Source organism: Epinephelus lanceolatus, chromosome 21 (genome assembly GCF_041903045.1).
Source record: "Epinephelus lanceolatus isolate andai-2023 chromosome 21, ASM4190304v1, whole genome shotgun sequence".
Taxonomy (NCBI): Eukaryota; Metazoa; Chordata; class Actinopteri; order Perciformes; family Serranidae; genus Epinephelus; species Epinephelus lanceolatus.
The window spans coordinates 18,650,747-18,676,674 of record NC_135754.1 but is presented as its reverse complement, the minus strand read 5'-3'; the positions used below and the strand labels follow the sequence as shown (position 1 = coordinate 18,676,674).

The 25,928-nt window shown below is 40.9% G+C and overlaps 1 protein-coding gene and 1 long non-coding RNA gene across 2 annotated transcripts in view; one reads left to right on the top strand and one right to left on the bottom strand.

Moving 5' to 3' along the window:
* Positions 1–23,834, top strand: part of mmp25b (matrix metallopeptidase 25b) — a 33,428-nt gene extending 9,594 nt beyond the window's left edge. Inside the window, exons 8-17 of the mRNA XM_078163217.1 lie at positions 5,015–5,106; positions 10,229–10,361; positions 10,511–10,655; positions 14,319–14,623; positions 14,814–14,993; positions 15,626–15,710; positions 15,972–16,054; positions 17,609–17,761; positions 18,629–18,922; positions 19,945–23,834. Of these exons, the coding sequence (XP_078019343.1) occupies positions 5,015–5,106; positions 10,229–10,361; positions 10,511–10,655; positions 14,319–14,623; positions 14,814–14,993; positions 15,626–15,710; positions 15,972–16,054; positions 17,609–17,761; positions 18,629–18,922; positions 19,945–20,192 (1,718 nt within the window). The 3' untranslated portion in view covers positions 20,193–23,834. The remainder of the gene's footprint in view (positions 1–5,014; positions 5,107–10,228; positions 10,362–10,510; positions 10,656–14,318; positions 14,624–14,813; positions 14,994–15,625; positions 15,711–15,971; positions 16,055–17,608; positions 17,762–18,628; positions 18,923–19,944) is intronic.
* Positions 438–3,591, bottom strand: LOC117246788 (uncharacterized). The gene is made up of 3 exons (XR_004500761.2): positions 3,488–3,591; positions 3,254–3,355; positions 438–1,050 (listed from the first exon to the last, which is right to left on the bottom strand). It is a non-coding gene; the product is annotated as an uncharacterized LOC117246788 (long non-coding RNA).
* Positions 23,835–25,928: the final 2,094 nt, after the last annotated feature.

Below are 25,928 nucleotides of genomic sequence, written 5' to 3'. Positions count from 1 at the left end.
CGAGTACACAAATTAGCTTCACTACTCATAGCATTCACAGACAATGCACTTGTCTTTATCTGGACACATTTTCCCAACAAATACAACATGCTAATGTTTTTAGCACAAGCCTATGGCATTTTACATTGTATAAATTAGCCTAGCAGCTAGTGGACTTTTCCTCTATTCATATAAAGCCAGGGACAACAGCAACATTTAACAAAGATGTTACAAAATTTGGCTCCATTACAACTGACAGGGTTCACTGACAAAACAACTGTCTTATACTAAACACGTTTTCCAAACAAATATAACATGCTAACGTTATTAGCACAGGCCTATGACATTTTACATTGTATAAATTCCTCTGCTCATATGAAGCCAGGATAATCCTGAAGTAAAATCCCCTTAGGATAAATCACACACAAGCCTTAAAACAATATTTTGTGGAGGATTTATTGTCTTCACAATTTATTTTTTCTTATCTGTGCTCTCAAGCTCTAAGAACACACTGTACACCACCTGTCCAACACCAAACAATAGATAAAGTTAGCGACTAGCTGTTGAACATAGTGAAGCATTTAGCAGCTAAAGAGTCAGATATTAATCTTGGGCATTGATAAAGGGCAAAACATATAAGGCTTTCCTTAATCAGGTGGCCAGAAACACAACTCCAAATTCATGTTTACTTTGCTCCTTGTCGGCCAGATGTGTGAATGGGTAAGTATTTGCTAACAACTCTTCTATATCAGCTTTAAAAAGGGACGTCAGTGATGTTTCTACAGCCTCTGTCCGCTGCCGCCAAGTGGCTAAAAATCAGTTCATGCAGGTTTAAGATATTTTATTTGTGTAGGATCAGCAGAGGGAAAAATTCAGTCAATATAATGTAGGCTTACAATGGCAGTCTTTCTGGGTTGGAACTGAGGGTCAGTGTGGAGGAGTAAGTTATCCACATGGCTTCAAAGGGGCAACAGCACAAATGGGGCGTCTGTCATGAAGTGGACATGGCGGAAACTGGCCAACCATTAGCAGGGCAGCATTTTGTGCTAATGGCATGACTCACTTGGGGCCCTGGAGGATGGATAGAAATTAAAGACGGGAGAGGAGGAAGGGTGAAAGACAATACGCTCTGCAGAGAGAAGGAACACGCAGACCCATGAACATAATGGGACTATAAGATGAGAGGTAAGATGCCAGTGCACTCCGGCTTAATGCTGTGTCATCACTTTCCCCCGAATGTATTATGAGTACTTTGTGTTGAATAACAATGGCAAAGTAGTTCTTGTTGAAAATGATAACTACATGTCACACTTCATTTAAAAAAGAAAGGAAAAAGAGGACAGGTGTCATAGACTCACTCTGTATTTCCCCTCCACGATGATAAGTATGAAAGTCAAAGATGCCAATATTAAAATGACTTTATTTATTCATTCATTTTCCGTAACCACTTAACCTGTTAGTAGTCATGTGGGGGGTGGAGCCTATCCCAGCTGACATTGGGCAAGGGGCGGGGTACACCCTGAACAGGTCGCCAGACTATCACAGGGCTGACACATAGAGACAGACAACCATTCACACTCACATTCACACCTACAGGCAATTTAGAGTCACCAATTAACCTGCATGTCTTTGGACTGTGGGAGGAAGCTGGAGTACCCAGAGAAAACCCATACTGACAAGGGGAGAACATGCAAACTCCACACAGAAGGGCTTCCTCACCCTGAGTTCGAACTAGGAACTCTCTTGCTGTGAGTCAACAATGCTAACCGCTGCACCACTGTGCCATGCCGCAACTTTATTTAATCAAATTGAATCTCATTTTCAACTTTATTCAATTAAAAAAATCAATGCAAAGTCACATGTTCATGTTGGTTGTCATGCCTGAAAATTCACAATTACAATTTTTCTGTTTATTCCAAAAGCACAACAGTATACTATCATGATTATATAAGTGAATATTAACTCCTGGGTGAAACTTAATTTTCGACTTCCAATTGGCAGACGATGTACAACCTTATCTTGAAAATGTCCTTAAAAACTGGGCTGGATTTTCACAATCTTCTTTTGTGAAATTGTAAAAGTCATCCATTAAACCCTCTAAACTGGATATAACATCCTATTGACTGAAACGCACCAATTGGACAACACATTTTACTGCTCTGGTTCAGGGTTGCCATGTCTGTTTGGTATAGTACAGGCAAATTTGAGCCTTTTTTTTCCAGGAAGTTGTTTGAAAATAAAGGTGAGTGAATGTTTACAGTTTTAAATTTTAATACATAATTTGGTCAGACCTGAGCTACACAGTCACTTGAATGTGCTGTCATCCATCATTGCAGCCTCCAACAGCTGTCAACAAGCTTTCATCCATTTACGTCTCAGTCAACGTGATGTATCTTTCGCTGCACAGAGGATGGTGGTTTACAATAAAAAGAAAAGCAGGCTGGCTTGCAAAGTGCAAGGAATTGAATATGCAGGTATTTTTAGTATGGTAGTATGGGTATTGGAACGCACAGTATAAAAAAACGTGAGTTCACACTGACAAACTTCCATATTAGCAAAACACTGATGACAGCTGCATAATAGTATGTCGTTTAACAGGACAAAAACACCAAATGCAATGCCATTATTTTTACAAGCTAGGTAATTATCTGACAAGACAGTTGAATTTTGCAGAAGTAGAACCATGTCTTATTCTAAGAAAGCCCATTTACATTCATTTAGAGCCCTGTTTAAAGGGCTTTACGCTCAAAATGTCAGTAAGATTACATTACTGTGTGTCACTGAGTGCTTTAAATGGCAACTTAACTATCTGTTGCACCAGAGGTGGGTGAGGCCGTCTGACATATGGTGACTTTTGACTCATGGAGGCATCAGCAGGCCAAAAATAAGGAATAAAACAAAGCACGCAACTGCGGTGATAGCAGGAGCCAAAAAACCCCAATGTGGGAGAGGATCTGAGAGACAGTGTGAGACAAACAGGTCTTAAGAGTCACAAGCGGAAGGCAGGATATTGTGGTTGCAGTGCATGATGGCTCAAATGTATCTGATGCAGGTGATTCACCAGACATGAAGCCATGTGATCTGGGGGAAGGACGGCAACAGATATGGGGAAACTCATTTTAATGGGAATGTATGGTCTATTGTTCTATTAAAATTGTTCTATTAAAACATTAGTTATTTTGTTAAGGATCCCATTTGTGTCTTTTTTTACGAATTATGAACTAGATAGCTGATGAGTAGGACATCAAACATTCCTAGTTACTTATCAGCTTACCTGCCAGTTGCTGTTTGGTAATTTGCACCATTAACGTTAACACAGTATCAACTGGGTCCTGCAGTGTCACATGACTTGGTTCCGTTTCCTGTAGAGGGGCCCCTGTGTCAAAAACAATTTTAGTTTTAGTTTTTAGTTTTTACTGAACTTACATTGTCACAACTCAGGAAAAGGGAGGATTAGACCCAAACACAGACAGTGCAGACATGGAGGATCAGTTAAGTGCTTTCATACCACAGTAAATGTATCTTTAGGCTCACAGGCAGGCAGGTACAGGAATCATGAGGCTGGGAAGGGTTGAAACCAGGAAGGTAATCGAAACTGCAAACAAATCAGGGAATGAGCGGAAATGAGCCGCTTAGGGCTGATGGAGAGTGGGAACAGCTGAGCAGGTGGATGAGGGAGTCAGGTGATTGGAGCAGATGGAAACGCTGAGGGCATCTGGTGGAGAGGTAGAGAATGGCAATGAACAGGTTTGGGAAGGGGGAATGTGACTGGAGGAAAGAGGCAGAATGTGACACACATAGTGGTTTTGTGTTTCTTTAAATGATCACAAACCAACTTACACACAGAAATCCAGTATGGGAGTATACTGTTCTGTTTCTGGGTCTCAAATATAGTGAAGGTGTCATCTTGGAGGCAACACATTTTTGCCCCGGGTCTCTAAACAGATAAATTCAACCATACCAGACCAATTAACTGATCTAGCGAAATCCAGCATGAGGTTGTATTCTAGCTCTTTATGTAATCAGAAACATCCATACCTTCTGGAAAAGGGCTGCAGAGCATCTGGACCAAAATCCATTTGTCATTTATTAATTTACAACTGATTAATATCTACAAATGAAGTCTTTGTAGGTTACTGAGAGAAGCCTGCATTTCAAAGTTAAAAAAAGTATCAGCACCAAAATATACTCAGGGTACAAAAAGTAAACATACTCATTATGCGGGTTGGCCCATTTCAGAATAATTATGTCATATTTTTTAATCAGAATTATTGATGCATTAATGTGTGTATTACTTCAGCATTGCAGCTGGTAAAGGTGGAGCTTTTTATTCCATTGAATTTTATCCAAGGCATAAATAAAGTTTTATCTTTATCCATACATCGTTATTTATTTGTTGATTGTATTTTTGTTTTATTTATCTGACTCTGCAAAGTAGTGCAAAGAATATCTAAAGCACAAACACATGTAGGCCTACTGAAGTTAACATCGTGCCAACAATGTGCGTCATACATCTATGGCACTGGCAGGAAACCCAAAATGTGATGTCCACATATGAGGACGCAGGGTCTCAGGAGGATATGGCAGCATATTAGTGTTATGCAGTTTAAAGACTGAAAGAGAAACTGATCATCCACATGTACCTGTAGCGACACGCGCCACTGCTCCCAATTGGATCCAACATCTGCATGATGCGCGCGGATTTAAAAAAAAAAAAAAAAAAAAAAAAAAAAGCCACATGCAGCGACTCTCTGTGCTGTGAGTGGGTGAGTGAGTGAGTGAGTGTATGAGTGAGTGAGGGAAGGAGGAAGGAGGGCAGAGCCGGAGAGAGTCATTGATCGATCAGCCCAGCCTAGTCCCAAGAGAGTCTGAAGCTTCAGAGGAGAAACAACGGTGAGCTTTGTTTCACTTGCTCTTGTGTGATGGGATGCTTTGAGAGAAGCTGATGCAGTTAGAAACGAGAAATGTCTCTGATTTCCTCCAAATGTCGTGAAAATTATGGGGTGTTTTTTTTTGTTGTTTTTTTTTTTTGCAGTGACTGGAATGGAGTGGGGTCTTCTGCTGTGGATGCTTCTCACCTTAGTGGGAAAGACATCAGCGGCGCCTGAGCAGTACAGCAGAGCAGTGGTGAGTAGTATTACAGAGAGAAAGAACATTAGTTGTTGCCATCTAAACTAAATATGTGTGTGTGTGTGTGTGTGTGTGTGTGTGCGTGTGTGGTTGCCCTTCGATTACTGATTAATTATGTAAGCCTGTTGTGTGATTGAGTGTTGCCTGACATCATAACTGTCTAATTTTCTATGGGTAAAACATGTTTTTCTATATAACAGGCTTTTTTTGTCAGTGATGATGTGTTAGTCGAGAATATGTAAAACTTTATTGATTAGATTTTGACTTATGAACCAAAGACACATTTAAACTCTTCTCATGTCAGTTTAATAAAATATATTTATACACACAATGAGGAGAATTTCTCCCAACAATTAGCAGGTTTTAAAGGGGGGGAAATCACTTTGCATACTTGCCTACATGAGTTATTCTGTTCAGCTGTTAGTATCTGTGGGGCTTATCTTTGCATCAGGCTTACACAGTCTTCTCTGTGGTCGATATGAGCTGGGTGTCATATAGAACAAATGACAAGGAGGTGCACAGGAAGTGTCTATATGACTCATGAGGGTTATAAAAGACAAAAGAAAAGACACTTCTTCAGAAAAAGTTGGTTTGGAAGAAAAAATACAACCCTACATGGTTTGGTTTTTATTGTTTTGTTGTTGTTGTTGTTTTCCAGTGTACTAAATACTGTATTCAAATATTACAATATCCAAATTCAGTGATTATTGAGTGTTTTAAATCATGAAAGGCAACACAATGTGGAAATCTGTGAGCTTCCTATATCCAGTTCACTTAAACACTTCCTCAAAAACATAAATACTGCTTATTTTTGCACAATTTTGCATGAATGAACGTCAGTGTGTCATATGTACGAGACATAAGTTTCACTTCTCTTCACCATAAAGTCATCATGTTTGGTCTGCATCCTGCGCGATGCTGCCAACGTCTGGGGCTCCAGCAAGGGTGCATGGAGTCAAACATCTTGTTTGAAATAAGGTGGTTTGACTGCTATGAAATAGTGTCAGACAAAAAAAGAAAAAATGAAAAAGTAAAATACCACAATTAGCTGGAAATGATCAAATACAATGTAAGGATTGAGTACTTGAGGTGGGTATTTTTTGCAGTGTAAAACCCACAGAGAGACAACTGTTGGCAAGTGAGGCAACACCTTTTCCTTTGAACTGCAACTACAGTGGAAGGGTGGAGGCGAAACAGGAGGAAGTGCTGGTTTCACAATCAGCTTTAAGAAACAGATTTCGCTTGCTTTGACAGAGATACTCGCTCAACAGTAAAATGCCACGCCAGATTTATCATCTCATTTCACCTGCATCCTCTATTCTTACTCTTCTTGCTCTGAATAGGACTTGCGGTTTGCAAACTGTCAATAGCACTCTGCCGTTATCCCGTCAAGCAGCTCAGTCAACACAGACAGGATGATATAATATTAATGAGTAAAAAAGGCCGATACACTGCGTTGCGAGGAACGTGCTCGGCCTGATCTGTAGTAACAAATATCCTCTGTGACATCAGCGTTTGCCCGTAATCTTGAAGTTGAGTCATGGCAGAGATGGATTTCAGTGATATTGTTGGGTCACTGAGGTTGGGAGCATGTCAGTGGAGCATTAAAGGGACACTTCACCCAGCAAATTATTTTGTGAATCAATTAGTCATGCAGTGTTACCTCTATTCATGAAAAAAGTTTGTTTTTGTCGCAAAGATATTAACCTTTTTTACACAGAGATCCTGTAAGAAGACCGCTAGGAAGTCCCTTCATTACACCACCTTTGCTTTTTTACACAAACCAAACAATAACTGTGGCATATGGGAAGCAATAACATGGCAGTAACAATTATTTACTGCCTCTGCTATATGGCAGCTGATCTTGTCCTCTGCTCAAATGGTAAAGAGCTCCTGGACCTCATTGTTTTCCCAATTTCTAGGCATTTTGACTGCTGTTCTTCTCTTTGAGTTAGCTGCTAACTGCTTTTCTAATCTCCTATGGGTCGCACACATAACATGTCGTCAAAACATCCCGTCTGTGGTCCTGTCCCTTTTGCATTGTTCTACCTCTGCAGCCAGCTTAAGGGCAAGACATCTCTGTCCTCCTGTTCACAATCATGCCTTTAAAAAAAAGGGAGAATAACAGCGTGACGTCCAAGCCTTTAACAGGCAGTGTAAAAGTGGCTATTGATTTACTCATTGATTTGGTGTCACGTTTAACAACAGCAAAACTATATCAAAAGATAATCACTCACACAACTCATGCAGTATACTCTAAGTTTCATTTATCCATTCGTATGCTCAGTATTTCCCAAACACATGCATGTTCCTGAAAAATCGAAATATAGCAAATTTCATTTTCAGTTCAGTTTCAACTAAAGGTTTTAGTGAAAATGCACATATTTGGGAAGTACTGAGCATATGACTGGATAAATGAGACTTGGATTATACTGAACTTGTTGTGTGAGAGCTTGATAATAGATGTTTGATTTAGTTTTGCTGGCATTAAACGTAGTCTCCAATCAATCAATATATCGATATGTTCTCCGTTTTCCATGGAGGCATGTGAGAAAAATGTTTCCTTCACGAATTTAAGGCAACACAACATGACTAACTAATATACAAATAGGTCATGTTGTGGGTGAAGTATAACATTTAAAGCTACGATTGGTTACTTTTGTAAGAAAAAATAAAATTGGACCCGACCTCGTAAACGGTCTCCAGTTATTGGGAACTTGTGGTTCAAAGTATCAAAATGGCTACTAGAAATAATTAATAATTACTGATTAAAATTATTCAGAGTAAAGCTGCAGCTTCTGTTGTGATCATGCAGAGGTGAGAGAATGGGGGAAGGGCGTATCAGGTCTTCGTGCCTACGTCCTATCTCTGTCGAGGTTCAGGAGAATAAGAGCAATGAAGAGTATAAGCATCTCCCTAAGATGGCTTGGTGACATCAGGGGGTCACATGTCACTCAGTACGTTTACATGCCACTTGAGAAAATCAAATTATTGGCTTAGTCCGACTGAAACTGGACTTTTAGATGCATGTAAACAGCTTAGTCCTACTGAAATTTGACTATCTGTAGCTCGACTACACACCTAGATAATTTGATTGAAAATGGAACTATTGCTGTATGTATCCATGAAGAAGAAGGAGATGACGTAGTAGCAGTTCAGTACATAGCAGTGCAGTAACTCCCGGAAAAACAAACAAACAAAAACCATGGCGACAGAGAAGCAGAAGACGCACTTCTGGACAGACGGGCAAACTACATTCATGCTCCGACAGCTAAAGGAGCTTAACATCTTCATTCCTTGTTAGCTTCCTCTACGGGTCCACCGGAACTAGTTCAATATGCACCATATTAAAAAGGACTGTCAGACGTACTTGTTCAGAAATTCGATTTTCTCTTCTCCATGTATACTCAGACAAGACAAGAAGTCCGACTTGACTGATTAGCCAAGCTATGAGCTTAGCTCGACTACTCTGTGCATGTAAAAGTACTGACTGTGGAAGTAGTGCCCAAGCAAGTTTGAAAACTGGGTCCATGGGATGGACTATCACTGAGGTGTGACAATGATCCTGTGGAGATGAGTGCCAAATGGCTGTCCTTTGTTTGATGAACAAAGAACATGCAGTCTCGGTCAACATGTCAGATGGCCAGACCCAGAGGAAAAGCCTTCGCATGTCCAGTTTAGATCTGCACAAATGACAAATCATCTGTAGTCCACTGAATCCCAATAACAGCACTATATGAGACAAATTATCTGTAAGAAAAAATCATACTCCTCTGCCTACTCTACTGCCTTGGAGTGCTTCTAATGGCCTACTATGCGTGAATGAAAACAACCAATCAGAGCTGAGGAGTCTCTAACGCAGCTCTGCCCTACAAAGCCTAAGTGCAGTAACTACATTTTTGGTCAAAATTGAATTAAAATTAACTCCTTGGTATCTGTTTTATCTTGTGACAAAGTTTCAGAGTTCAATTTTGCTTAGTTTTAGAGAAAAAATGGTATAAAATTTGCAGTAACTACAAAATCTGTCTCAAAAACAAGGCAGACCACAGTAAGTGAAGTTACTGCAGTCTGCTTTGGAATTCTGACAGCCAATTTCATCCTCTAAGCATCTAACTTAAGACAAGAAATCTGAGATGGCACTATCCAGGGGAAAGAAGATGGTGGAACTGACGTTGAAAAGAAAATACCCAGAGAATCATACTTATGTAAAAACAAGGACAATGGAAATTATCAATGTGATTGTCATAAAGGCAACAAACAGTGGTAATGGTGAAAACGATGATGAAAATGGTGATGCAAAGTTTAATTGATAGGAAAATTATTATCTAGATAGGGGTAAACAAGTAAAAAAGTGAAATTAAATGATGAAATTAAGAGTAAAATATGACATTACTTTATAATATTGTCTAAAATTCTTAATTTGTCCAGACTTAATTAAACATGATCCATAAGAGTTGTTAAATACAATTATAGCAAAATCAATGTCAAAATAGGTTTTGTTCAATGAAAACACAACATAAAAACTGAAAGAAAACAACAACATTGTAGTTACTGCACTTGGCTTTTGTATTGCTATTAGAATCATTTAAGGCAATGCAAAGGCAGAGTGCAGTAACTACATTTTGGGGTCAAAGGTTGAATCAGCAATCATGGTTTTTGGGCATAAAAATTATCCTATGAATACATGTATAATTAGTGTAATATCACTCCTATAGCTATAACCCATTTGGCTGGCTGGTTAAAAAACTTTAAAGCCATTTTTTCTCAGTTTTACCCTCTGCATAGTTACTGCACTTAGGATTTGTAGGGCAGAGCTGTCAATCACTGCTTGTGAACTGCGGTCAAACTGTCAAACTGATGATTTGATTCTAGCAAATGTCATTAGACGCACTATGAGGAGGAGGGACATGATTTTTTTGTCTCGTGTACTTCTTTCAGCAAATGTGGCAAAAAGTTAATTTCTTAAAAGTTACCAACAGTAGCTTTAACAGAGAAGTAATTCACCACAAGAGGAAATTAATGTGTGTTTTTTCTGGCCCTCCATCCTGTGCTGTGGTAATTGTTTTTTGAGAAACAACAGATTACCAAATGTCCTCTGGTTTCCCTTTTCTCCGTGCAGGATTGGTTGAGCAGGTATGGCTACCTTCCTCCCCCTGACCCCCGCACGAGTAAACTGCAGACCAAAGAGGGGATTGAGAAAGCCATCCGTGTCATGCAGAGATTCGGCGGGGTCCCAGAAACTGGGGAACTCGGTAACAACCTCTCCACTCTGATTCACTGGGACGATATATTATAGATATTTCTACATGTGAGGTTTCACATGTCCGGATTCACATGAGGTCTTGAACTTCCCGTAACCTGTAGTTTCACCATACACTTGTGTGATCAACTTCTCTTCCAGACAGCGAAACTCTCAAGCTCATGGCTACGCCGCGATGCTCCCTCCCTGATATTGTTGGGAGTGAGGACATGCTGAAGAGGAGGAGGAGGAGGAAGAGATACGCCCTGTCAGGCCTTAAGTGGCATAAGACAGACCTCACATGGAGGTGTGTTTCCTGTCATGTTACACTGTGGCTTTATCTCATCCCTGTATGAATCATAGAGACGTGTGTGTCGCCCTCAGCTGCTTTAGGTTTCATTTAAGGTTTGGATGCCAAACAAGATTTGAATTATACCAATAGTATGTTTAGTTTTAAAGTCATCTATGTCAGGATTAAAGATACCATAATAGAGGAAGAAAGGGTTTTGAGGAAGTGTACAGTTTTTCACACAAGCTTATCAGTAGCGTTTCAGCTTGTTTTGTGTCTCTGATTACAATCTGAAGATCAGATCAAAACCTGTAAATCTGTGCGTTAGTCCAACCATCTTTCACACAAGCCCATAAAAACTGTTTGGAGCTATTGCTTCCACCATTGTGGCTGTGAGAAAGCTGTATGTCCACTGAACATTTGAGATTTCTGTAAATTACCACTACGAAAAATTAGAAAGATTACCTGCTGATCGCATACACGTTATAGGACAATGCAAACCAAGGCAAGTTTATTTGTATGGCACCTTTCAAGAACAAGGCAATTCAAAGTGCTCCACAGAGGCCCATAAAAGGCATTAGGAGAGAAGCATGAGGTAATATCAAACGACATATTTCAATATTCTTGTGGTTAAAAAGACCCATGAAATGACCAGATGTATTAGTCCATCTATCAGTGCTGTCTAACTTCCCCATCCTGTTTATGTCGCTTAGTTCCAACTAAAGACCTAAAAAATTTTGGTCAGAAAAGTATAGTTTCATTTTTAAGAAAGGCTTGCTTCGTTTCCAAAGCAGCTGGGCACTTTGGTTTTTACCAAATGTCACTCAAACTAGAGTAAATAGTACATTTTTGGGGAGGGGCTATTTTCAGCTGCGGAATGATACAGAAATTATGCACAAAAGCAAAGCGGCAGTGACTGTGGGGTTGATTCCAAATAAACTACAGTGTGATGAAAAGTGCCTGTCACACTGTGCAGTTCAGTCACTGATGTGCTTTTAATAGATTTAATTTAAACAATGCAGCTCTGCAGCACAGACGAATGAGCTACAGTATCAGGTTTTCACTACATGGACAATAAATTGCTGACATAACAAGTGAATGGACTTTACCCATTCACCCACACCATCGTACACTAGTTGCCAAGGCTGCCATACAGATGCTACCAGTTACTCAGCTAACCATTTACATGCACTCACACACTGATGGCACAGACATATACATAAGGATACTTCAACATGCAGACTGGAGAAGTCGGGGAACCATCTCCTGAGTCACAGTCTGGGTCAGATTACGGTGAAATGCAGTCAGTTACTAAAGACAAATTACATGGGGTTTATTGTAATTGGTAATGTTATCTATTGGATTACAAAAAAACAAAACAAAAAACATTATCTGAATACTTTGATTTCTCAGAAATAAAAACACATAAATAATGCACCTTTTACAAAATTAAAAGAAAATGGATGCAGCCCCAAAAATTTGAGTTCCACAAAACAAATTCAAATACAAAGACTGCTGCTGCTGCACCGCTGCTCAACATGCTCTCATCTCCGGTTGTCCAACACCAACAGAATGTAACATGTGATCAATGCTGCGAAAAAGTCCTGGTTAGGTTTAGACAACAAAACTTCTTGTTAAGTTTCCAAAAAAAAGATGTTTGGGGTTAAAACACATGCATCACATGACATAAATAGATTACATGAGTAATGTTAATGTGGTGATGACCATTCATAAATCGCTTAACATTACGTTAGGAAAAAAATAAAACCCACTTGGGGCACCCAGTAGCTCAGTGGGTAGAGTGGGCGTCCCATGTACAGAGGCAGTGTCATTGCTGCAGCAGCCGCAGGCTTGTTTCCAGGCCATGACCTTTTGTTGCATGTCACTTCCCCTTTTACACTTAATCTGTCCTTTCCTTTCCAGTAAAAGCCAAAAAAATAATTGTTAAAAAATATTAATGATAATAAAAAACACACTGGACAGCCATCTGCGGACAGGAAAGTTTGGTTTCCTTGGACTCACCCACCTCCCCTCCTGTTGACCCCATGTGGACTTTCTTGCTCTCTACACATTGTCACCTGCTGTCAGTGTCAAGCATTGGGTTTACAGTGGTGCGTCTTAAAAAGACGCTAAGGGCTGCTGTAGGTGTCAATATCACACGCCGAGGGGAGTGACAAAGTGTTAGTATTTGATGCACTGGTAATGAGCACGGGCTGGTCTGCCACAAACTGGAGCACTTGTCAAAGAAACCCCGTATGTCAGACACAATTTTCATGAGTAAACTGAGATTGGTTGTCATGAAAATATGTTCCATATTTTAAACATTAAACAAACAAACATTAAACAAACCTCTCCTCATGAGGAACAAATTTGCCTCAAGAACCCATAACTTCCGGTTATATAGATTTTCCGCCATTTTGAATTTTTTGAAAAACACTTCAAATCAGTCTCTTCCTAGGAAGTTTGACTGATCTGCATGAAACTCGGTGAACATAATCTAGGGACCAATATCTAAAGTTCCCTCTTGGCAAAAGTTGGAAAACTGAGCTTCTATAAGGCAATGAATATTGCGGAGGGTGTGGCTCATCACATAAAGGTCTATAACATCTCAAGGGTTTCACCGATCACCACGCAACTTTGTAGGCATATGACCACACATAATCTGAGGGGACCCCTCCATTATTGACCCCATCAAACAAAATGGAGGCGCTAGAGAACTAATTTCTTATCTAGGCCAAACCGCTATATCGATTTTTACTAAACTTGGTAGATATGTAGAACAGAACACTTAAGGTGACTGGAGAAATGTAACTCTAATTGGCAACTGGGTGGCGCTATATCAACAGAAAAATGCTTAAACACGGCTAAAATGCGACCAATCGCTGTGGCTCCCCCTGTGGCCCAATGTTTGTTTGTTTTTTCTTATTTTTGGTATGACTAAGTCATGGTATGGTATGCTGTACTCAGTGGGTATGGACTAGTTTTTAAGATTATCAAGTAACCCTTGCCATTTTAAATTGAATCTAATTACACTTTTTTTTTTTTTTTAATCTATCTGGGTTGATTATAGTAACTTAATTTTTTGTAATCTTATCATGTAATCCCGATTTTCAGAGTCAGATTCAGATTCAGATTCAGACAACTATATTAATCCCACCAGGGGTAATTTGTTTGAATAGCTCACCTTGCACGCATACAGTAACATGTAGATGAGTAATAAATAAAAATCAGAAATAAAAAATGTGCCAAGGAGTTCAGTAGAATAAAGGAATCTATAAATAATAAACATGTAATCCATTGCTAACCAACCATGCTTGTTGATCATTAGCTGACAGTAAGAAAAATGCAGATCATTGCCAGACATAAACTTTGAATTAAGCAGGCAGAATAGTGAGATTCTTGAAAAACAAAACATCTTTTTAAAGGTATAATATGCAGGATTGTAGGTTACTATATATAAGCACGCTCACCAGTGAAAGGGACAGTAAAAGCCAACCCCAGATTCTGGCCCTGAAAATTTTAACTCATGAACTGTGGAAAATGTAGTTTTTATTAAAATGATATATAGAATTTAAAACAAAACACTAAAAGGGTATCAAAGAGTACACACAATACACAGTGAACAGATTTAGAGGATGGTTAAAACATAACAGTTAATACAGAATCTCTCCTTGTCTGCAGTGTCCACAGCTACCCATCGCCCTCCACCTCACCCGGCATGTCGAACGATCTGGTGGACAACATCCTGACTCACGCCTTCAAAGCCTGGAGTGACGCGGCCCCCTTGACTTTCCATCAGCAAAGGATTGACAGCAGGAGGGCAGAAGCTGGAGGGGACATCAGAGTGACTTTTGCCCGCTTGCTTCACGACGATGGGTACCCTTTTGACGGGCAGGGTGGCACCCTGGCCCACGCCTTCTTCCCCGGCAGGGAAGAAGTGGCGGGTGACACACACTTTGATGATCACGAGATCTGGAGCTACGGAGGTAGGCTACTTACTGATTGATGATGGATAGATTTGTGATGGCTGGACGATGTGTCTGTCTACTGACACACAAACTGTAATGAAAAAATGATCCTCAGTAATTGAAAAAAGGAGCAAAAGACTACTTAGACAGTAACATCAAATCACAGTTGTTTATGTGCTCCAGTAACACTTTCCTCACACCTCCTCAGGTCACAGCAGCAGCACAGACTTGTTCACAGTCGCAGTGCATGAGTTTGGCCACGCGCTGGGTCTGTCCCATTCCTCCACTGATCCATCCATCATGAGACCGTATTACCAGGGTCCTGTGGGAGACATTACCAACTATCAGCTGGATCTGGACGACAGGCTGGCCATCCAGCAGCTTTATGGTCAGTAACCAGAGTATCAGTCTATGATATTCACTGAATCACACTTACAGCATGTGTGGTGTTTTTCTGATATGAAATCATCATCACAGTTTAAAGATGAACCCTGAGGGATCAGTAAGTCCCTGTGTATTGCTTGGAAAGGCTTACAGTATATTTTCCCAGTTGTACAAGATGTTGCAGTCCTCTAACTGCTTTAGGTCAGGGTTTTATTTCAGCTAATGAAACTGACACAGAAGTAAACCCACAAGGAACACATGAAAGAGGAAGGAGGCAAAAGTTATAGCTGACCTTGTTGAACCCATACACAGGTGACTGGGTGCTAGATTGACCCAGCTCTTGGTACCATGATTGACCTAAATTTACCTAGTTGTTTATAATCATGCTGCGGCGATGATACTATACTTTGGCATTACCTCTGATGAAATCATTTATTAGCGAGGTAATGGTGCATGTAAAGGTGCACGCACACAGAGGGGATTTCAACCATTTCCTTCCTTGTGTTTCAAAAAAAGCATTTGCATCCTGTGTGTAAAACTCCCCTGGCTACTGAGAAGAACGTGGGTTGCATGCACATTTTTTTCAATGCTGTCATCAGCTTTCACTGCTTTAACATTGTCACCATTCTGTTATAGGTGTGAAGGACGGCAGACCACCAGGAGGTGTTGATCCTGACGTCCCACGCCTGCCCAGCCCACCTCCACCAAGACCAACACAGCCGTGAGTAGAGCCAGATTAGACAATGAAAACCACTGTACATCCATCCAGACAATAAGCACTTAACATTTACAAACTATGAATATCCTCTCCATGCAGTCAGTTTACTCGTGAGTGATGATGAGTAATTTTAGATCTAGATGGATGCAGTAAAAGCCTTCTGATCGAGCCTCATTGTGACAGTGTTTGGTCTTGTTGCACCCTCTAGTGAATTTTTTGTCAAACTGCATCCTGTAAAATATAATGTGACTTGTTCTGTCCCAGCGCTGACCCCTCATCCCACGAGCGCTGCAAAGGGGGCTTTGACGCAGTAGCAAACATCAGGGGAGAGGTCTTCTTTTTCAAAGGTAAGAAGAAAACATCACAAATGCACAACACAAAAATATCACAAAATCTCCCAAAAGCATGTCTACATTTATGGATGGATTACTGAACAGGCCTACCGGGCACAGGCCCAGGCCCCCCCTAACCCTCACCTGTAAAATGTAATTTAAATGAACACATACTAATCATGAAAAGATACACAAAGACCACAAAAAGATGCAAAGAGACACAAACAAAACTACAAAAGTGGCAAAACAAACACAAAGAGACACAAAATGACCAGTTACATTACCTCGAAGAGATACAACATTACCTCCAAAAGACACAAAATGATTTGAGTTACAAAATTACCCCAAAGTGACACAAAATGATTATAAGGAGACACAAAATAACCACTCAAAACAAACACAAAGAGACACCTAATGTCTGCAAAGAGACATAAAAATGACCAGAAGACACAAAATTACCCCAAAGAGACACAAAACAACCAGAAAAGACAAAACTGACCTCAAAGAGACACAATACAACTATAAAAAGGGGGGAAACAAGCAAAAAGAAACACAAAACAAACACAAAGAGACACAAAATGACCTTAAAAGACACAATTATTTCTAAGAGACGTAAAAGTTACCTCAAAGAGACAAACTGACTAAGGACACCAAATAACTACAAACAGGGGCAAAACAACCAAAGAGAAACACAAAATGACCACTAAGAGACACAAAGCAACCAGAAAAGATACAAAAATTACCTCAAAAAGAAACAGAATTATCCCAAAGGGACACAAAATGACCTCAGTGACTCAAAACAATTAGAGTGACACAAAAAAAACTACAAAAGAGGCAAAACAAATACAAAGAGATGCATAATGACTCCAAAGTGACACCAAACAACCAGAGAAGACACAAAATGATCCCAAAGGGACACAAGCAAAACTACAAGAGGGGCAAAACAAACACAGACACACAAAATGACCAGAAAAGACACAAAATGGCCATAAGAGACACAATCATGTCAAAGAAACACAAATTTACCTAAAAGAGAAACAAAACAACTATAAGGACACAAAATAACTACAAAAAGGGGCAAAATAACCAAAGAGAAACACAAAATGACCACTAAGAGACACAAACAAAACTACAAAAGGGGCAAAACAAAAAGAGAGACACAAAACAACCAGAAAAGACACAAAGTTACCCCAAAGACACACAAAACAATTGGAATGACACAAATAACTACAAAAGGAGGCAAAACAAATACAAAGAGATGCATAATGACTCCAAAAGGAAACCAAGCGACCAGAGAGGACACAAAATGACCCCAAAGAGACACAAGCAAAACTACAAAGGACACAAAATAACTGCAAAAAGGGGCAAAACAACCAAAGGGAAACACAAAATGACTACAAAGAGACACAAAACAACCACGAGACACATGGTGACTTTAAAAGACACAAAATGACTGCACCAATAAAAAAGGGCAACATCACCACAACATCTACATTGCTCATGTAACAAAAAGATATCAGACTCCATGCGTCAGAATATACAGTGACACGTCATCTCTTTCTCGGACAGGTGCACACTTCTGGAGAACTAAGAGAGACGGGGAGTTGATTTCACTCAATCCGGCTCAGATTAAAAACTTCTGGATCGGCCTTCCGCCAGGAACAAACAAGATCGACGCCGTGTACGAGAGGAAGAGCGACAGCAGCATCATCTTCTTTATTGGTGAGAAACATATTCTTTCACCCACGTGTGGCTTTGCTGAATCTAATTTTGGAAATGTCACATTTGAGTCAGGGTTGAAGGTGTGAATGTGGTTTATTTTTCCCACACATCTTAGATGTTATTTTTAAGGTGGTGGTGTTAAGGTTTTCAGTTCAGAGGAGGACACAAATGCAGGTTCAACAGGCAGGTATGCAACCAAAGGCGAGCTTTAATGTAGCTGTTCAAGGATTTCCAAAAAGGCAGGTGACTCAAAATCCAACAGGGAGCAGAAACAAAAATCCAAACTAAAAAAACTACCAGTAAAAGACACAATGACCAGGGATGGATGTAGGCCGAAAGCAGGATGACGAACTCAGAAGTTATGCAGACGGACTGACCAAGGACAAAGGACAAAGGGAAACACACAGGTATATATACACGGAAGACTAATCACAAGGACGAGACACAGCTGGAGAACAGGCAAGGATTAATGAGACAGGTGTGGCAGAAAACAGGCGGGAAAATACACAAAGACAGGAAGTAAAACAACATGGAACAAGGAACACAAACAGAAAAACTCAGAGACAAAGTCCACAAGATAACAGAATGTGAAGCCAAAACCCAGGATCATGACAGGTGGTTTTGAGGAAGTCAGCTTAGGGCAGGAAATAAAGTTATGTATGTAGCCAGAGGTTTTATCTAAAGTTAGGTTGCCTGATTAACAAATTGGACAAATAAAAACCTGGTATTCATTAATCATGTTGATCCAGTGACCCATCCACTGTACATGATCCTTTTACAGACATTTCTAAACATTGCAAACTTCTTTTTGGCTCCAGTTTGGACGAATGAATTCTTAATTCTCTCACTTCCCCCCCATCTGTCCAGGACCTCAGTACTGGGTCTTCAAGGACACGGTGGCCATGAGCGGCTACCCTCGGCCCCTCTCTGAATGGGGCATGAGGACAAAGAGCGGGGCGCTGGTGAACAGGGTGGACGCAGCCTTCGTCTGGGCCCACAACGGCAAGACCTACCTGTTCAGCGGTGGGGAGTTTTGGAGGTTTGACGAAAGCCGTAAGGGTGAACAGGTGATCAGACAGCCAGATCAGGGCTACCCGCGAGACAACAGCCTCTGGGGAGGAGTGCCCCCCGACATGGATGACATCATCAGCTGGGGAGAAGGTAACCTTGTGTTCAGAGTAGGGTTGGCTATTGTTTTAGAAAAAATGATACCAGCACCCTTACTGTGATACTGATACCAATAGAATACTTCTTTTCATACCTTGTCTATGGAAGCTGAGAGTGGCCGTCCTACCACTTAAATTTTCTATGCTGTTTCAAGACAATAAGTTGATTTATTCGTTTATCTCAAGAAAAGGAACCACTGAGTCATGACTTCCATAACCATCATCATTTGATGTGATCAATGATATGGATACTCCTTGATCTGACATTTTCAGCTTAAACCGGTTGCTACAATTGACCTTTCGCTAAGCCAATGACCCGACAAGCTGTCGGAGTAAGACATTAAAAAAGTTCTTGGCTTCCGTAGTTACCCATCATGTGAATGGAAGCAGTCAGTTGCTTAAGATGCCACTAGATGCCACAGCTGAACTGCACACCATGCTTGACTTCACCACATTACAGAGCGTATGGGTTGTAGCTGCTGGGGTAGTGGGCCAATCATATGTGGCATTAAACTGAAGAACCCAATAATTGGCCTGAAGCGAAACAGCACCAGTAGTCTTTTGTTTTCTAGATCTGTATACAAAAAGGACTAAATTAAGGTATTGTTTGACTTGACAGGGTTCAATACTTCCCAGCACTTCAAAAGTTTCTGACATCCATGCTGGCTATATAAACAAAACCATAGAGATGGTTGTTTAAGGGTGATGACATTTTGATATGGATGGTATGAGACGCCATCAAAGCAATGGAAAAGAACAGAGAGTCAAGATAAATAAGTGACCCTGCAGATTTTTTGTTTCACTGGCAGCGGTATGTAGCAATGTGTTTTTACAAGTGGCTTCCTGTTTGTATACACAGACAGCGTGACTTTTATCTTCACGCATCTCTGGGTGGCAGAAATATATCAACAAATGTTGCAACAAAGGCAGTGAGCTCTTCGGGTTACCAGGCTGTTTAATACATTGTGTGATAAGGGGAAAATGAATGAGAGTCACACTGCTGCTGCTTCTCTTTAGGAGATGCCTACTTCTTCAAGGACAACCATTACTGGGTGCTGAAGAACGGAGGCCTGAACCAAGAAGTCGTCACTCCGAAATCCATCGCTGTAGACTGGCTCAGATGTCCAGCTCCGCCTGCGACCTCCGCTCCTCAACACCCAGGGAAGTGCAACTGTGACTTGAAGGGATCAGCTTCGTTTGTAAGGAGCAACTGGCTCCTCCTGATCTCTGTTTTATTGGTCATTCAGGAATTTATTAGAAAATAGACACCTGAGTATCCAGCAGTGGCTGCAGGCTGCTTTTTACCACTTCCCTTATTCTAATGGAGGGTTAAAGAGGCTCCTCAAATCACCACACACTCACAGTACATTACAACCCACAAGCTGGTTTCAAATTACATACTACTGTCATAAAAATGTTAATATCTGCCTTTTACTTTAGCATAAGGCACGTTACTGTAAATACCTTGCCTTATCAGAGCATATTGCTGACCTGTGAAAACAGTTTATTTTGTGTCTGTCATCCTGCCATATAATTTCAACCCCTTCCTGTTTAGAGAGTAATGGATCATGTGGAGCCTGTATTAGAGAATGCCTGGAAATCTGACACTGAAATGCAGCACATGGGCTATTTCCTCATAATGAGGTCTTATGCAACCACCTTTTGTTTGGACAGTTAACAGTCAACACACCCACACTGAAGTGCAACATTTTTTGAAATTCAGAGCACATTTGTGCACATGCATTTACACAGTGCAAACAGAAATCGGGCAAATTGAATGTGCAGATTGCAATGCGGTTTGTCGTCGCCCCATTTTTGTGTTTTCGAGTTTGATTTTGTACATGTGAATGATTTTCGCTCACAGACTTTGGAATGATCAAGAGGAGAAATTACCTTTTTGTTGACATTACGCTTATATTATTATGCTCACTGACAGTATTAACGCAATGGTCCTGCAAACAGAGATGTGGACTCAGTGAGGTTGAAAGAAACCAATTGTTTACTTGGCAAATGTTCACAGCAGAGTTTATCAACTGGTACTCAATCAGTTGGGGCAAACAAAGTGGCCCCACCTATTGAAAATAACTGGAGGCTGATAATAACTGTATTCAAGAGGCTGTGGCGTGCTCATTTTTTAAGCTAGCACAAAGGTGGCATCGTGTGAAACACTGGTACCAGCCATGTTGACATAGCTTTTAGGGGACGGGGCTAAACTATGCTCTCAAAACAGGCAACATTTTGGCGAGGGCACAACGGACGTGGCCATTTTCAAAAGGCTCCCTTGAATTCTCATTTCAGGATATCTGAATGAAGATCGGTTCTGTGGCTACCCAAGAGTCTCCCTTAAACTTGAGGAGGCTTGTTCCCAGGAAATGTTTTGTTCCTTGCAATCAATGTACTCCTTCAAACGAAAGCTTTATATTTGAGGACAAAGGGACAACCAGCCTATTTGAAAAGCAATTAATCACCTAACATGTGTACACAATTACGTAACAAATCAAAACAGGATTGCTGAGGAATTCAGAGTGTTAACTGTATTAGTCTATGCACATCACACAGTTATCAGTATGGGATTCCTTATTGCTCCTTATTAACATAGTTTTGACTATATACTTCAACAGCATTAATAATTCCCAAATGTTAGTTATGGCTTTTGGTTTTCATGCCCCACCCCATCGTTTTCAATTGCCCTATTTGGCCACCCCTATGACAGATTTCTTGGGGCACCACTGGCAAGGAGCGAACAGGTTTCTGGGATGGGAATGGGATTGCTTTTTCATATTGTAGTTATTTTACAATGATGTAACTATCATGCAATCCAAAAAATGTTGGGACGCTGTGTAAAATGTACATAGAAACAGAAGGCAATGCTTTGCAAATCCTTTTCAACGTATATCAAATTGAATAAAATACAAAGACGAGATATTTCATGTTCAAACTTTTTGTAAAATATACACTTATTCTGAGTTTGATGTCACATTTCAAATAGTTTTTTGGAAACCATGGACATCATGTTCTCTGGGCTAAAGGGGAAAAGAGCTATCTATGTTCTAACCATCTTAAAGTTCACAGTCAGCATCTGTGATGGTATGGAGGTATGCTAGTGCCGATGGCATCATGGGTCACCTGCATATCTGTGAAGGCATCATGCATACTGAAAGGTACATACAGGTTTTAGAGCATCCAGATGAGGTCTTTTTCAGGTTCGTCCCTGTTTATTCCAGCAAGACAGGACATTCTACACTTATTACGACAGCGTGGCTTCGCAGTAAAGAATGTGGGTACCAGACTGGCCTGCCTGCAGTGCACACCTGTCTCCCACTGAAAATGTGTGGCGCAATATGAAGCACAAATACGACAGCAGAGACAGTGGACTGTTGAGCAAGTGAAGCCGTATATCAAGCACAAATGGGAAAGAATTTCACTTTAAAAACTTCAACATTTATCGTCCTCAGGTCCCAAATGCTTACTGAGTGTTGTTAAAATGAAAGGTGATGTCACACACGCTGCTGTCACAACTTTTTTTTTTTTAAATGTGTTGCAGGCATCAAATTCAGATTGATTGTTTATTTACAGAAAAACCATAAAGTTTATCAGTTTGAACATTAAATATCTTGACTTGAAAAATGATTTTATTCTTGTATTTGATTATTTAAATTCACTGTCACTGTGATCCATTGAGGTGGAGCTGAACTCTGCAGATGTAATGCAGTAAACTCTGAGCCTAATCCCGATCTCTGAGTTGACTGAGCCTGAGCTGGGACACTCTGGGTTCATCCCAATATCCCTCCTCGACTCCTCTATCCTTGATCACTTGACCCGGAAATCGATTGAGACTCGCCATCTTGTAGGATGCTTCAATATGTTAAATGCACTCAGAGGAGTCGAGGAGAGGGGAGGCTTTCAGCAGGGAGGGAAGCGGGGACGCACAAGTCTTCGCAGAAGTCTTTAACCAACCGACACACACCCCTAAGTTAATGATTACACAGCTGATCGGACTGATCTGATACATCCCAACATCACTGGAGTTTTATACAGAGTGAAGACAGATAAGAGAAACTCAAATGTATCACTGCCACGTTTCTTAGAAAGATGTTTCTCTTCACGACCTGTTATTTCCCTCATCAACTTTAATTATGAGTACGATGAAAGTCAGAGAATTGGTCTGTCAGCAAGAAACACTTCAACATCACTGACCGTTGTTTTCATTCAGTCACTTTGACCTATTAAATTATTTCCAGTGTTCAATAACACCGTGATCATTCTCTGGGTTATTCAATGATGAACTCACAATCAGAGTATCAATAAATACACATGCAAATAATGCCACACCACAAAAACTGCTCAGGAACGGCCAGAGGAACATGACAAAGAGCTCAAGGCGTCAACCTGGCCTCCAAATCTTCCACACACCAATCTAACTGAGCATCTTGGGACATGCTGGTACCCCACCTCACAACCCACGGGTCTCAAATGATCTGCAGCCAACGCTCGGTGCCAGACACCACAGGACACCTTCCAGAGGTCCTGTGTCCATGCCTTGACATGTCAGAGACAGGTCCAATCCAGGGAGGCCCCATAGTGGATCTGGGGTACCTCTAGGGTACCAGTACGTCACATGAATACTTGATCAGATTGGGATCAGGGGAATTTGGAGGCCAGGTTGATGCGTTGAGTTCTCTGTCACATTCTTCGGGCTACTACTGACCAGTTATTGCAGTGAGGCACTGCTCTGCATGGGCCACTGCCATCAAGGTGCATTGTTGCCACTGGGAGGGGGTGCATAACATTATGTGATAACTGTATGTGTATCTTTATTATTATATATGTATATATAACTTCTGTGGGTGCAGACAAAAACTCAATTAAAAGTTTCTACTGCTGTAAATAAAGCCTCTTGAATCGCTTCCAATTCACATTATTTCCTTTACGCTCAGATGGAGCTATGATGGGATGTGAGTCCCATAAATGCAGCGCGGAATACTTGAATATATGAAAAGTATTCATAAATCACTGCACAATTTATCTACATGGATTCATTAAAACCCTGCAGTTCTGTGGAATTTCTCTTTTATGATCCTGTCTGATTTATACCCAGGGAAAACCACAAACACAGGCAAAAGTTTTTTCACAGCCTGACAAACAGTTGCCCTAATGATGCGTTCACTGTCTCTAATGAACTAACATTGGGCAAAAATCCACCGAAAAATAAAGCATTTTTTTTCAGTATCAACTTTCTGTCACTGTAAAGTAAGTGAACTATATTTCAGTGGATTTCCTTCAATGCCAAATCTTATTTTTGATGCCAAATCTTATGCCGCTGCCGAAGAATCAAAGGGCATTGCATGAAATTCGCTGCGGTGATGATGCAGATCTACAATGTGTTATATTTGATATATGTGTATGGAACAGATCGTTAGATAAATTATAGAGTGTGAGGCAAAATTGTATCTTTCATATACACACTCATCCAGGAATGATAACATGTCCAAACGGGGTCTAATCACCATCTCTTTACACAACAGTCTCTGAATCATTTGTGCCCCAGTGTCCAAGACTCTATTCACAAAAGGACACATGGTGTTTCTCCTTCCTGCTACACGCCAAGGCTATTCAAGAGAAGGCTGAGACACGGGGTCAAACATGGGGGGATTGCACATGCGCAGTGTAACTTGAGCTGCAATGCTGGAGGGTGACAGCAGGGGCGCTAGATAAAAAGCGCAGGATCCGCTCAGGCGATCAAGGAGTGCGCTTGGTGCGATCTGCTTGGACTTTTGGACGGCATGATATGCATGCACACATAGACATGCACATCCCCCTTGTTCCGCATGTTTGACCCCGTGTCTCAGCCTTCTCTTGAATAGCCTTGCTACTCGCCAAGGCTATTCAAGAGCAAGGCTATTCAAGAGAAGGCTGAGACACGGGGTCAAACATGGAGGGATTGCACATGCGCAGTAAAATCTGGTCTGCACTTCCTCAAAGGCTCAGTAGATGGCGTGAGGCCGCGGAATAAGGGGGATGTGCATGTCTATGTGTGCATGCATGTCATTTTCACAGTTTATTACTGGACTGTCACTGGTGGCCTGCGTTGTGGGTGAGAATGACAGAGATGCAATTCTGACAACTTCAGGCAGCCGCTGTCCAAAAGTCCAAGCAGACCGCACCAAGCGCACTCCTTGATCGCCTGAGTGGATCCTGCGCTTTTTATCTAGCGCCCCTGCTGTCACCCTCCAGCATCGCAGCTCAAGTTACACTGCGCATGTGCAGTCCCCCCATGTTTGACCCCGTGTCTCAGCCTTCCCTTGTTCAAGAGAAGGCTGAGACACGGGGTCAAACATGGGGGATTGCACATGCGCAGTGTAACTTGAGCTGCGATACTGGAGGGTGACAGCAAATATTTGAATACTGGAATATGTCAAAATGTGTCAATAAGGTCTTTTTTTTAATATCATTTTAATTTGTCTTTCTTCCTTAATAAAGTAGCTAACCTTAACTAATGCCTCTGGTAAAGAACTAGGGCTGTTGTCATTGGTTTTGTTTCTGAGAATCATCCTTCAGCGTAACAGTAGATATTATCACAATATATTTTGCTGTTAAGCCAGAGCACAGATTATCAGTTTTGCCATAATAGTTAAATTCTATTGCAAAAACAAACATTTTCAAATCATTCATAAATTCCCAAATGTAACCAAAAACACAAATTGACCATGAAACAAACATCCCCCTTATTCCGCAGTCTCACGCCATCTACTGAGCCTTTGAGGAAGTGCAGACCAGATTTTACTGCGCATGTGCAATCCCCCCATGTTTGACCCCATGTCTCAGCCTTCTCTTGAATAGCCTTGCTACACGCTCAGCGGGCGATTAGCCTCAAGCTTAGATGAAGCAAACCTACCAGCCAGCAGGTTTACTTCATGGAGTGTGTTGCCATAGTAACTGACTTAGGGTTACACTGAATTGGCTTTGTTTGACTGTGGCAAGAAATCAACAAATGGGACCAT